The following is a 13,351-nucleotide window of genomic DNA, read 5'->3' on the forward strand; positions in this document are numbered from 1 at the left end:
GACGACGACCAGGCGAGGTGAGTCGGTCGGGACGTACGAGACAGAGGTTGGTGCTAGCTAGGCGTGATGTGCGGTAGAGCGAGGTAGAAATGTAAGGGTCAGTCAGGTAAGGTAGAGGAGAGACGAGACGATCGAGGTGTCTGTCGGTCGCTCTAGGGTCGTGATTTGTTGGTGGAGGTTCGAGGTTGCGTACAAAGACGCTCGTTCGCTCGCTCGTTGGAGGAACCCCGCAAAAGACGCCCCCTCTCTTAGGCCTTGAGGCTTGGTGTGGACGGACGTGGACGGGGGTGGGACGTGAGTGGTGAGACAACCTGGTGCCGACCGGCTGGGTATTTTGGTTGGTTGGTCAGTGTCGCTGCGGCTGTTGCTGCGGATAACGGGCACCAGAAATTCCCAGCTGGTGTATTTTGGTAATTTAACGGCGGGGAGAGGGGAGAGGCTCTTTGGACTTCTTGTTTTTGTTTTTGGGACGGAGGGAAAAGGATATTTGGGGGAACTAGTTGGAGGAGGAAGGAAAGAAGCGGCAGAAAGCACAGCAAGAATGATGGAGGATGCCAGGAGAGAAGTGGCTTGGGCCCCTGGTGAAGGGATTCCGAATTGGAGAGTCTTCTTCAACCGACGACTAACAATCTGGCTGGGGGCTGCACCTCGAAGACAGACAGCGGACGAAGGGGGGGGACAAAGGCAACTTGCTGATGGGGTTCAGGGGGTGAGGATCTTGCAGTTGGCACCAAAACAGCACCTCAGCCAAGCCCGGGACAGGAGACTCAAGACTCGGAGGGGCGGGCATAGGAGTGGAGGGATGGAATAGGAGGCACAGGAGGCACAGGCAGAGGCGGTGCACTTTCACTCTTTCGGCACAGCAGACACAGACAGAGTAGGCACAGGAGAGGCTGGCTGGCTGACTGACTGACTGATGGGCGGGAATGGGGATCGGGAAGGGGAAGGGGGGTTAAAGGAGAGGGGAGGGATGATGAAATCGCTCGAGTCCACGCCTGGGGCCGCCCAGGTCCTGACACTCGCACGGTACGGGGAGGGCGACACAAGTACCAGGCCGGCGCGAGACACACACCCAGCCTGCCAGCGGCGGAGCCTGGCGACCCAGGGCAGGTGCAGTGCGAGGTTGAATGGTGTTACCACAAATTGCACAGTGTCGAAAGGGGGCAAATGGCAGGGAGGGGCGGTGGACACCGAACTGGCGCAGGTACGAGACACAGACAGTGCGAATCGTCCCCCTTTTCGCCGGCCGGCCACAGAGAGAGAGTTGCTTACCAAAGCAGCCTGTTACCCCCCAATTTCGACCTCAAAATTGCCTCTCTTCACCGAGCACCAACCAGAGCCTCTCCATCGCCTCCTGGTCAACTGGGCTGAAATCCGTCCCTGACCCTCGATGAGAGCTATCAACCATTAAGTGAAACTCAAACCCAGGTCAATGTCGGGCCTGCGGCTGGAAATTGCAATGGGTGAAGCCCGGGATGCTCGAGGGGCTGCCTCAATGAATTCTGCAACTCCTTTCCTTTCTTTTTGCCCCCCCAAATGGGTCTTGGGCTTTGTCAAGCTCTGACGTTGATGACCTACCTTACCTAGGTACATATTAGCAATGTCTTACTGATCTCGTGTGCTCTGGCTCTACGCCTCTGCAACTGGGTCCCATGCTTACTGTTGTGCCTTTCGTTGTCTCTCTGCTTGTTCAATATCACGGTTCAGCAGACACCTCGTCACACTCCCTCCGTGCGCAGACGATGTTGCAGCCCGTATGGAATTCGTATTGCTGACACCTCGGCCGATCGCCATTCGGCGCGGACAGAAACGCCCACAATTACTCTGTACATATCTACCACTGCTCCTCCTCCCGCCCCTCCTCCTCCTCCTCCGCCGGTCAGTGGGCTGTCTCGAGTCCCAAGCGGATCGATAGTTCTTCGGCAGCCCCGTTGCCCCGTATCTGGCTGCCCAGCACCACCCAGCAAGACGTTAGCAAGCCGCCATCGATCACCGCCCAAAGACAAGCTGGAAGGTACCAAGGCCGCCGTAGAGGCGGGAGCCCTGCGTCGATCCGTTACAGCGTGGGCACGTGAGCAAGGGGACTCCATCCGACCAGACGGTCCTGCACTGTGTTTGCCCAACACAGCAAATTAAAAATGAAAAGGGGATCTCCCTTGAATAGAAAGGACTCCTTGGGCGGCTGGGACGATCTGGCGCGACCTGACGAGCGATGCTACTGTAGGTGAGCGCTAGGTTACAGACGCTCGGTCAACGTTGCACCGCCGTGGCATTTCAATGACAACTGTCTCTAACGCTAAAATCGGGAAAAAAATCCCACTACACGAACTCATGTGGTTGCGCATGCTGTTGCATGCATGAGGCCCAGCGCTACAAACCACCGGTGCAGTGTCTAGCATGAATTCCCCAGCCCCTATCCATCCGCTGCATATTACATGGTACTATTATCTGCCCTATGCTGGATCGGCTTTTTGCGAGTCCCTTTCTAGAAGGCCGTGGGGAACGAGCCGCCAGCGGGATGCTGGGCTACTGGACCCATTCACGTCACGTGTATTACTGACTAGACGGCACGTGACTGGCCAAGGACCTTTTCTTGTCTACCTTAGGTAATCATCCCAGGAAGGTCTCTGGTATCCTTCCGAATTGGGGCCATCACCCATGTAAACTTTCTCCATTGAACCCGCCTACCCATTGTAACTGCTCTTGAGCATCAAACGAGGACTTATAGAGAAACCTCATGTTCATGAGTGTTGTTGCTTCGACCGTGATGACCGTGACTGCGAGGCTGAAAGGGGTGGGATTTAACCGGCCAGCCTGCTGTGCCTCACGGAAAGCACCATCTGACTGGTCTGGCTTAGCTCCTTCCAGGCCGCCGCCCGTCAGGCTATCATGCAATGTGTCCCTATCCAGTGCCTTGTAGATATCCAAGGCAACACCGCCATTAACAATAGATCTTGGGTTGCATTAGACGTCACGAGCGTCTGCCAACTCTTGCGATGTCACAGGCAACACAGCGCGCTCCGGACACCTGCAATTCCGCCGTCATGCCAACGTCAAACGGCACCTCTGCTCTCTCCGAGGGCGCACTGGCAGATGTCTCGGCTTCGATTAGTGCATCCCAACAAGGGAAACCAAAGCCCGACACAGAGGCCGTCGCAGAGCCCGATGAATACATATCTCGACCGGTTCTCCAACCCCTCCAACTTCAGCATGATGAGCATCTAGAAGTTGGTCGTCCTACATCCACGGACCCTACCCCCCACGTCTACATCACAGGATGGCGACTCTATGCCATCGTCTTTGGGTACGCTGCGTCAAGTCAACCAGCCGTCTCAACCCACTAACACCATCTATTCAGCATGTGCATGTCTCTATTTCTCTCCACGCTAGAGACCACCATCGTCAGCACATCCCTGATATCCATCACCAATGCGTTGCATGGCTTCGAACAGCGAGACTGGGTCGTCACATCGTACCTGCTCACCTATACGGGTAACGTGTGCACAACACCGAAACGGTGCCGTATTCCAAACGTACACGTTCTCTAACGGCAGCCCAGGGTTTCTCGTTATATTCGCCAAGTTCAGCGACATTCTGGGCAGAAAGTTCATGATTCTGTTGGCATTGGCTATTTTCACCATATTTTCCATCGTGTGCGGCGTGGTATCGTCAATGGTACAGCTGTAAGGCGCCTTGCATCACCGTCTACTCTCAGGCTAACACCGAGGCCAGGATCGTATTTCGCGCCATCCAAGGCGTCGGTGCCTCTGGAATATATGCTATGGTCAACGTTATTAATCCTGAATTGGTTCCATCTGAAAAATGGGGCAGTATTGTCGCTGTTACTTCTCTAGTCATCGTTGTCAGCTCCGTCCTTGGTCCAGTTCTGGGAGGTATCATTAACGACCATTCGAGTTGGCGATGGGTTTTCTTACTAAAGTTTGTTGTCCTTCCCCTCCCTCACCTCACGCTGCCTTGAAATTGCGCTTATGTTTTGCCAAAAGTGCACCGACGGGCGTTTTTGCTACAGCTCTCCTCGCTTTTCTCCTGCCGACCAGTTTTCCGAACCACGGCCGCGGGGTAAATCAGCCAAGGATGCAAGACAAGTTGACCAGAGCTGCAGCCGCCCGGCTGGACTTTGTGGGAGCTGCTGTGCTCCTCTCCTCTTCGATCCTTATCGTCTTCGGATTTGAGGAGGCCGGCTCAAGATATCCGTGGAGCAGCCCCGTCGTCATCTCTACCATTGCCATCGGCGGCAGTCTGTTTTTGGCCTTCTTTGCATGCGAGTACTTGGTTGGCAAGCCGCAGTACCCACAAGAGCCCGTTTTCCCTCTCCGTCTAATGAAGGATCGACATTTTGTTGGCCTCATACTGTACGCGTTTCCCCAATTTTAGCTGCAGCCCAAAGGCGTAGTCCTAATTCACCAGTGCTCATGCAGGATCGCCTTCTTCACTGGCCCCGCGTTCATGACAGCCTTGATAAACCTACCACAGCGCTTTCAGGCAGTCAATGGACTGAGCCCCTTCAATGCGGGCGTCCACTTACTCCCTCTCCTCTTGAGTTCCCCACTTGCCACCGCGGTATCTGGTCATCTGGCTACCAAGTGGGACGTCCCGCCTTTCTATCTGTTGCTGTTCGGAGCAACCATGCAGATGCTGGGCATTGGCCTCGCCAGCTCTGCTGCACCCAACGAGTTGAGACATCTATTGGGCTTCGAAGTCATCATGGGCTTTGGGTTCGGTATGACACTCGTGACTCTACTCATCTACGTCCCTTTCCTGGTTGACCGGGCGGACCTAGGTAAGCATCAACTTGCAGCTGCCATGCATTCTCCTGACGTATGAACACAGCCGTCTCGATGGGCGCTGTGACACAGGTCCGAACATTGGGGGGCACCATTGGCTTGGCCGTGGGGTATGTGTTGTTAAAACGTCTCAAGTATGTCGTCTCACGTTGGTATCCGGTGCTGATTCGTTCTGGAGTTTGCAGTGCCACCAGTCTCAACAGTCACATCGCATCCCGCCTCCCAGAGTATCTTGACCCCTCAGAGATGCAGGCTATATTGAACTCGGTCCAGTTCATCGAAACTCTCCCTTCCTCCACACAGACTACTGTCCGGTCCGTGTTTAACGAAGGCTACAACTTGCAGCTTCGCACAATGCTCTACTTCAGCGCTGTCGTGCTTGTCTCTATGACGCTCATATGGGATCGAAACCTTAAACGCGCTCGTGACATGACAGGGTATTAGTCTAATCCTACATTGGATTGTCTCGATCTTGTGCGCCAATACGATGTGAGCAATGAACCTCGGACAAGCTTTGAGACGGACTAACCTTTGAGGAGGTTCAGATGTCGTGAACACCTTGTGAGAATGGAAACCTTTTGGGCAAGCAGCACCGGGAGGGTGGGGAGCTGATGCTTGGTAGCGGCAAAGCTTGGGGGCGCCAAACATATCGCGGATGCCCGGGGACCGATGCAACGTGGGCCGGATCTTCGAAACGACCAGCAGTTACAATAGCCTCCGGAAATGTGATCCGAGTGACATTCTTTCCCAAGTCCCCACGACGCGGATAACTTTGAAGGGGTGGCAACAAAAACACTCTACCTACTCGAGCATGCACCTAGTCTCCTGCACTCATTGCATGGAGGATGGGCCACAAGGAAGCTAGCGACTTACTGCAAAGGCGATTCGTTGTCCTGCAACACTTCGTCGCCGGCAGCTATTTTGATTGCTTCAAACTGTCTGGAATTCGAGAATGTGTCCGGGATCGTAGGGGAGGGGTGGAGCAACATCGTTTTGGCCAAGCTGTAAAGCCTCCAATCGTGTGCCTCGATCTAGCCAAGTGAAGGCACAGCAAGCTTAGACTTCGACTCTGCGACGATATCTCGGCGATAGCTCGGTGAGTGAGCTCTACGTCAGGATCTCCTGACACAATTCTACTATTCCCAAAGCTGCCTTCTCCTCATCTGCACAGTTGGAACGTAGGGACTTGGCCTGCAGCAAGATGTTGGAGGATAATTTGACCAACGGGCTAGACTCCCCCATGCTACCCCAGACTTTGAATTGCGGGGTGCAGAAACGCGGGGGGGGGGCGGTAGTCGACCTATCCCCGGACGATGACAAGTCCAAATCAGGACCACTTCAACCGGGAATACCGGGTCAGACAACCTGCCGAATGCGTTGACGTGGGACGTAGGAGTTAGTTCCTCCCAGAGCTAAGGTGCCTCATACTTGGAGCTGTCCCAGCATGAGACCAAAGCTGGAGCTCCCAAATTGGGACACAGGACGTCTCTTCTGGGCCCCAAGGTTTGGGGTGCGGCTCAATTTGTTAGGGGACCACACATTCGGTCTCTATCAAATAGTCTTGGCGGTTTCTCGGTCGCATTTGGACCAAGATCTCCGCACGTCCCGCCAATTGCCAACTTTCATTGTTGGGATGTGATGGCAGAAAAGCATCATCGGGCATGCGGAGGTGTTGCACACCGGCAGTGAGCTTTTGTCCATTGTCTGGCCAATGTGCGCGGAGGCGTACCAATGCCACCGCATGAAGCCAGTCTATTCTTGCGCGGTCTCCTTCGGTGGGTGCGGGGAAGCTGAGAAGCATGTTGATCGAGGGGGGAGAGCATAGCCATGCTGCCATGCATTCGCTTTGGGGGTGATACATTTCCACCGACGCGCGTCGATGATAGGTCACTGCCCAGCATTACCGGATGACACGGACTCTGCATGCACTGGATCAAATCACATCTCGAGGTCAACGGTATCCTGGAGGGATAGTCCATGGCTTCCCCTCATCCTCTTCCTCTCTGCCGGGTCTTGGGTTTGAGATTCTGGAGGGTCTGGAGTAAAGTCGGGGTCGAGTACGATGCGACCGGTTAACGAGGGGTAGCAGCAGGCGGCACAGATGACTTCTGTGTAGGCTTCCTCCCATCTATTTAACGACCGCCCTGGCGGGTTGGAATTCATCCAGAATATTGCTCTAGTCACTCGAGCGCGTCTTAGCAGTGTTACAGTTGACCTGAACACGGTGTTCGCGGCACGATTTGAAAACAGTTTACTCTTGACTTCTCTTGCTCATCGAGCTACCCTCATCGTCTTGCTCTCATCTGTCTTTGACAACCGCCACCATGAGCGGAGCCATTCCTGACGAGTTTGACATTATTGTCTGTGGCGGTGGCAGCTGCGGCTGCGTCGTTGCTGGACGGTTTGTCTCATCTATTTAGATTCTTCGTCGTTCTGGAAAAACACTAATGTCCCACAGACTTGCCAACTTGGACCACAACCTCAAGGTCCTGCTCATCGAAAATGGCGAGAGCAACCTCAACAACCCGTGGGTCTTCCGGCCCGGTATCTACCCCCGGAATATGAAGCTCGACTCGAAAACGGCCACGTTCTACGAGTCCAGGCCCTCGGCACATCTGGCTGGTCGATCCGCCATTGTACCCTGCGCCAACATTCTGGGTGGAGGATCCTCGATTAACTTTATGGTCGGTCATTGCTCCCCAGAATAGAAGGAATTCAGCTGATGCGGTCTACAGATGTACACCCGTGCTTCAGCCTCGGACTACGACGATTTCCAGGCCAAGGGATGGTCCACAAAGGAGCTTCTGCCTCTCATGAAGAAACACGAAACGTATCAGAGAGCCTCTCACAATCGGTAGGAAGCCCAAGACTTTGCTCAATAGCTGTGATTCCCGTTGACTAATTATGTGACGAAAAGGGACACTCACGGGTTTGACGGGCCTATTAAGGTTTCGTTCGGCAACTAGTAAGTTTTACAGCTATGCGCAGACGATAACCGCAACGGAAGACTCCGGGACTAACCGTCTGTTCCTTTAGCACTTACCCGATCAAGGATGACTTCCTCCGCGCGGCCTCATCCCAGGGTATCCCTGTGGTAGATGACCTTCAGGATCTGACCACTGGTCATGGAGCTGAGCATTGGCTCAAGTGGATTAACCGCGACGTGAGTTCCCTACCCTACCTATACCCCGATCCGGGCGCTGACTATAACCATCCCAGACTGGCCGCCGCAGCGACAGTGCCCACGCGTACATCCACGCAACTCGCGCCAAGCACTCCAACCTCTACCTTGCCTGCAACACAAAGGTCGACAAGGTCATCATTGAGAATGGCCGAGCCGTCGCCGTTCACACGGTGTAAGTGATTTCTGAGGAAGCGACATGCTGCAGGGCGGAGCTCTAACTTACAAAACAGACCGAGCAAGCCGCTTGACGCCAACGAGCTCAAGGGACGCACATTTAGAGCCCGCAAGCAGATCGTTGTCTCCGGCGGAACTCTATCGTCTCCTCTCATCCTCCAGCGCTCCGGTATTGGTAACCCCGAGAAGCTTCGCCGCGCTGGTGTCGAGCCTATTGTCGACCTCCCCGGTGTTGGTCTCAATTTCCAGGACCATTACCTGACCTTCTCGACCTACCGCGCGAAGCCTGGCACTGAGAGCTTCGATGACTTTGTTCGTGGTGACCCCGAGGTCCAGAAGCGTAAGCATCCGGTTACAATGCCCTTGAAGGTTACTAGACTGACTCAGTTTCAGGCGTATTTGACGAGTGGAACATCAAGGGCACTGGTCCGCTGGCCACCAATGGCATTGAGGCCGGTGTCAAGATCCGCCCTACCCCCGAGGAGCTCAAGGAATTTGAGCGATGGCCGACCCCTCACTTCAAGGACGGCTGGAAATCGTACTTTCAGAACAAGCCCGACAAGCCCGTGATGCACTACTCAGTCATCGCTGGCTGGTTCGGCGACCACATGGTCATGCCTCCCGGCAACTTCTTCACCATGTTCCACTTCCTCGAGTACCCCTTCTCCCGCGGGTCTACGCACATCGTCTCGCCCGACCCTTACGACGCGCCCGACTTCGACGCCGGCTTTATGAACGATGAGCGCGACATGGTCCCCATGGTATGGGGCTACATCAAGTCACGCGAGACGGCCCGCCGCATGGATGCCTACGCCGGTGAGGTCGCCAACATGCACCCCTTCTTCTCGTTCGACTCGGACGCGCGCGCCAGAGACCTCAACCTTGTCGACACCAACAAGTACGCCCTGCCCGGAAACCTCACCGCGGGTATCCAGCATGGCAGCTGGACCCAGCCGCTTAACGAGGCCGAGAGGAAGGCCGACCTCAAGAAGACCCTGTCGGCTCACCGCGTCGACGTCCGTGAGCCGCTCAAGTACACCGACGAGGACATCAAGGCCGTTGAGGAATGGGTCAAGCGCCACGTCGAGACCACTTGGCACAGTCTCGGAGTAAGTCACTACACAGCAGCGAGGAAAGCATGAGCTAACAAAGACTAGACCTGCTCCATGGCTCCTAAGGAGGGCAACAGCATCGTCAAGCATGGCGTTCTGGACGAGCGCCTGAACGTGCACGGCGTCAAGGGCCTCAAGGTCGCCGACCTTTCCATCTGCCCTGACAACGTCGGCTGCAACACGTACGTCACAGTGTCCCTCACCACTCATATATGCGCAGCTAGCTAACCAGACCTAGATACTCGACCGCCTTGCTTATCGGCGAGAAGGCCGCTATGCTCGTCGCCGAGGACCTCGGGTACTCCGGCGAGGCCCTCGAAATGAAGGTGCCCACGTACCACGCCCCGGGAGAGTTCGTGCTTCACTCTCGCCTCTAATCGGCGGGCGACGCTGCTTTTCTCTGTTCTTATCTCCATTAATGTGGATGTATGTACGAGACCAGATTGCTCTCGCGCGGTTCGCAGTGTGTAGTTGCTCCGAGTTTGTCGATAACCAATCCGCGGTTCTGTCAAATACGATTGATGATGCAATCCTGAGCTTTATGACCCCTGTCAGGTTTCAGCGCAGTTTGTTATTGAGAAGCCTTCTCACTGCGTTGCTTGTCCTTTTGTCCATAATCAAGTATTGTGTTTGAATGTCAGTATGCCAAGTCTGTATTGTAAGTAAGCAGTACAAGCGTTGTAAGCTGGCTACTTAATATGCTGTGTATTTGACCCAAGCGTATTGAATCATGTGATACTTGCCTCTATCTTTGTCTTGCTATCTACACACATCCATGGACTAATCTTCCGGTTCATTCAAACAGCATAAAAAGCGTAGTCGGCTGTGGAACCTCGGGGTTTTTTATGTGCTAGTGACTAGATGGTCGACCCAACGCCCGTCCCGGCAGCCGAAAGTAACGGTACAGAACACTAAAATCATGGAAATATCGTGGGAATGTGGTTCAGGAAACGATCAGTGTAAATGGTGACCGTTAGACCGGCACGGACGGCCGGATCAGTGGAAACCATTGCGTAGTTCGGCTGATGAGCCATGCGTTACGTCATGACCGTGCTGATCCCGACTTGTTGCTTAGACTACTCATGACAATTTCATTATGTAGTTCCATAACATATATCGCATTTTAACTTATTCGGCCCCGGGTTCTACACAAGATATTTATTCTCTGTTTTGCCAAGACGTCTTGGAAACCAGAGCCAATTGATATCCGCGAATCAGAATGTCCGACCCCGACTCTCCTCACATTAAGAACCGCGATACCCCATCATGGGGCCTCTACCAGCGCGAGAACTTTTGGAAGCTTAACGATGGTGAAGTGCCTCAATTCAACACTCGTAGGTGCCAATGAGAGACTTCAAGGTTCCCAATGTGATGCTGAGCCTGACAAAACACCAGACCCCGACAAGCTGGAGGAGCTAGCCAAACAGAAGCTGACCCAGAATGGATGGTATTAAGCCCAACTGCCATTTCCCAACAAATACTTATTATATATACAGGTACTACGCTTCATCAAATGCTGGCCTCTCCCATACCCATTTAGCAAACCGCCAAGCATTCTTCAGACGCAAGATTGTTCCCCGGCAACTTGTTGACACCAACGAGCGATCAACCCGCACCACGATCTTTGGGCACGAGGTCTCGGCGCCGTTCGGCATTGCGCCCGTAGGCATCAACAAGATCTACCACCCGCACGGCGAGCTTCCCGTCGCCAAGGTTGCCGGGGAGTTGGGCATTCCTTACAGTCTCTCGACGGCCGGCTCCTGCCCCATTGAAGATGTGGCTCGAGCTAACGACGCGGGGCGCGCATCGACGATTGAGGCTCAATCGGCAGAGAAATCCAAGATCCCAGAGGGACCGCGCTTCTTCCAGCTCTACATGCCCCATGACGACGAGCTCACTATTTCCCTCTTGACCAGAGCGCACGAGTCCGGCTTCACGGCTTGCATGCTTACGACGGATACCTGGCAACTGGGCTGGCGGCATGACGACGTCGCGACGTCGAACTATGCATTCTACCGCGGCATCGGCGCCGACCTGGGCCTGACGGACCCCATATTCCAGAAGCGCCTCGCAGAGAAGGGCATCGATCCACAAAAGGAGCCCGAGAAGGCGGCTGCGATGTGGATCGACAACGTCTGGCACGGGCGCGCGTGGTCCTGGGACAAGGCCGTGTGGGCACGGGAGCAGTGGCAGCAGATCAGCGGCGGGAAGCCGTTCCTGATCAAGGGCATTCAGAGGGTCGACGACGCGGAGAAGGCGGCGGACCTAGGGTTCGAGGGCATTGTTGTGAGCAACCACGCCGGGCGCCAAGTCGACGGGGCGATTGGGAGCCTGGACGCGCTGGAGAAGATTGCGGAGAGGGTCGGGGACAGGATCGTAGTCACGTTCGATAGCGGCGTGAGAGGCGCGGCGGACGTAGTCAAGGCGCTCGCGCTGGGCGCCAAGTTCGTCTTCATCGGGCGGCTGTGGATCTGGGGACTGAGCATCATGGGGGAGCAAGGCGTGAGGCATGTGCTGAGGGGCCTGTTGGCCGACTTGGACATCTTGATGAATGTGGCGGGGATCCAGAAGATTGCGGACATCAACAAAGACTTGCTGGAGTCGTTTCCCAAGTCTTACGCGTTGCTTGCTGAAAAGAGCAAATTGTAGGGCGGGGACGACGGAGAGATTAGGTGCGCAGGCAAGGAATTGGAACATTATTTTGACGACGGGACCAAAATGAGACTGTTGACAACTTTTACTTGGCAAATCCGGCCATGATATGTACATCCACGTTGGCGACTGGCCAACACGGCACTCTTTCCTACAGAAATCGCGACATCGAAGACGACGAGTTGGGATAAGTGAAAGATTCCGGAGAGTGTGTGATGAGTCGCTTAAGGGCAAAAGCAGGTGTTGTCATAGCAGTCGTAGGCACCGCCACCGCACTGTTTTGTTAAATGAGTCAGCTTACAGCATCTTGTGTCCCAAGGTCCTTCGTTTTATTTGGGGCGCATTATGAAATACCTGAGCAATGCACTCGTTGACCTTGGCGAGACTGCAAGAAGCTTGAGGAACGGGGTTGGGGGCAGCGAGGGTGGCCGAGACGGCAGCAAGGACGACGAGAAGGTTGAGCTGCATGGTGGCTGACTGACTGTCTTGCGGTCTTGTTTAGTGTTTTTAGTGGTGACTTTGATGGGCTTCGGATGTCTGGATGTCTTGGTCTGATCAAATAAGATGAACATTCAGCTAGATGGCGTGCTTTGAAGCGCTCTTATATGTTTGGACTCATTGCCAATTCCCCCTACGCCAAAGTGATTACCATACATGCTTATCTACCCCATACAACTACTGGGGGCTCGTTGACACTGTCTCCCTACTCTTCTCAGATCGCCCGCTTTGGTGGAGGACCAAACTTCTTATTGGTGGGCTTAACGCCAAACCCGGCGCCCGTCACTGAACAAAATAGATGCAAAAGCTAAACAAATTGCACGTCTGATCAAAAGTCGAAGCAAAATTGGGTCAACTTCCGGTGGCGGGTGGTCCACAACTGCGATCATCATTCTATTAGAAACGGTTTCATGCAGATTTCCTACGGTCGTGGGAGTTATGCTGTTGGTGTCTCGGACTGAGCTGCGACTAAATGCTGCTCCAGTAGAGTAATCGATATATTGCTTTTCGAACCGAGCTTGTGGCATCAGTAGCCACGAGTTTGATATTCCACGGGCGGATAGCACAAACATAGGCATATTAACTAGGACTTAGGTGTGCGATAATGGGGAATATCACTAGAAATATAACTCACTTCAACACCCCTTTCAGAACGTGTTGGCGAGCGCCAAGCACTCGACATATGAATCTTAATGGATCGAGACCAGGCGATAAAAGGACAGAAGAAGAGATTACGCATCTTCCCCCCCCCCCCCCCCCCTGACAGGACAGTCCCGCTGAATGAGCACGAGCCCGGACTGTTCCGGGTACAATGTAATGTAGTTGGATAAAGCTTATCATATGCTCGTGTTCGCTCTCACAGGCAACTGAGATGTATTGTGGAGGAGAATGGAGTCAAACTGGCAAGTCCACAACCCGCTGGAGAA

At 54.3% G+C, this 13,351-nt stretch overlaps 4 protein-coding genes across 4 annotated transcripts; all 4 read left to right on the forward strand.

Annotated features, from left to right (window-relative positions):
- Positions 1-3,609: 3,609 nt before the first annotated feature.
- On the forward strand, positions 3,610-3,979 carry ColSpa_05637 (multidrug resistance protein 3; the record flags this gene model as incomplete). Its single annotated transcript, XM_049271849.1, has 2 exons — positions 3,610-3,651; positions 3,716-3,979. The coding sequence occupies 2 exons, from the start codon at positions 3,610-3,612 to the stop codon at positions 3,977-3,979; spliced, it is 306 nt and encodes a 101-aa protein (XP_049127806.1).
- Positions 3,980-4,095: 116 nt separating this feature from the next.
- On the forward strand, positions 4,096-5,249 carry ColSpa_05638 (efflux pump dotC; the record flags this gene model as incomplete). Its single annotated transcript, XM_049271850.1, has 3 exons — positions 4,096-4,373; positions 4,440-4,801; positions 5,032-5,249. 3 exons carry the CDS (start codon positions 4,096-4,098, stop codon positions 5,247-5,249), a joined length of 858 nt encoding a protein of 285 aa, XP_049127807.1.
- A 1,880-nt stretch (positions 5,250-7,129) lies between these two features.
- ColSpa_05639 (alcohol oxidase 1) lies at positions 7,130-9,652 on the forward strand (the record flags this gene model as incomplete). The annotated part of the gene is made up of 10 exons (XM_049271851.1): positions 7,130-7,206; positions 7,264-7,489; positions 7,541-7,659; positions 7,723-7,770; positions 7,842-7,968; positions 8,025-8,161; positions 8,220-8,503; positions 8,557-9,272; positions 9,321-9,457; positions 9,514-9,652. The coding sequence occupies 10 exons, from the start codon at positions 7,130-7,132 to the stop codon at positions 9,650-9,652; spliced, it is 2,010 nt and encodes a 669-aa protein (XP_049127808.1).
- Positions 9,653-10,494: 842 nt separating this feature from the next.
- ColSpa_05640 (putative leucine aminopeptidase 2) lies at positions 10,495-11,924 on the forward strand (the record flags this gene model as incomplete). Its single annotated transcript, XM_049271852.1, has 2 exons — positions 10,495-10,609; positions 10,816-11,924. 2 exons carry the CDS (start codon positions 10,495-10,497, stop codon positions 11,922-11,924), a joined length of 1,224 nt encoding a protein of 407 aa, XP_049127809.1.
- Between the last annotated feature and the right edge of the window lie 1,427 nt (positions 11,925-13,351).

This window comes from Colletotrichum spaethianum (assembly GCF_022836535.1).
Source record: "Colletotrichum spaethianum MAFF 239500 DNA, contig12, whole genome shotgun sequence".
In the NCBI taxonomy this organism is placed as follows: Eukaryota; Fungi; Ascomycota; class Sordariomycetes; order Glomerellales; family Glomerellaceae; genus Colletotrichum; species Colletotrichum spaethianum.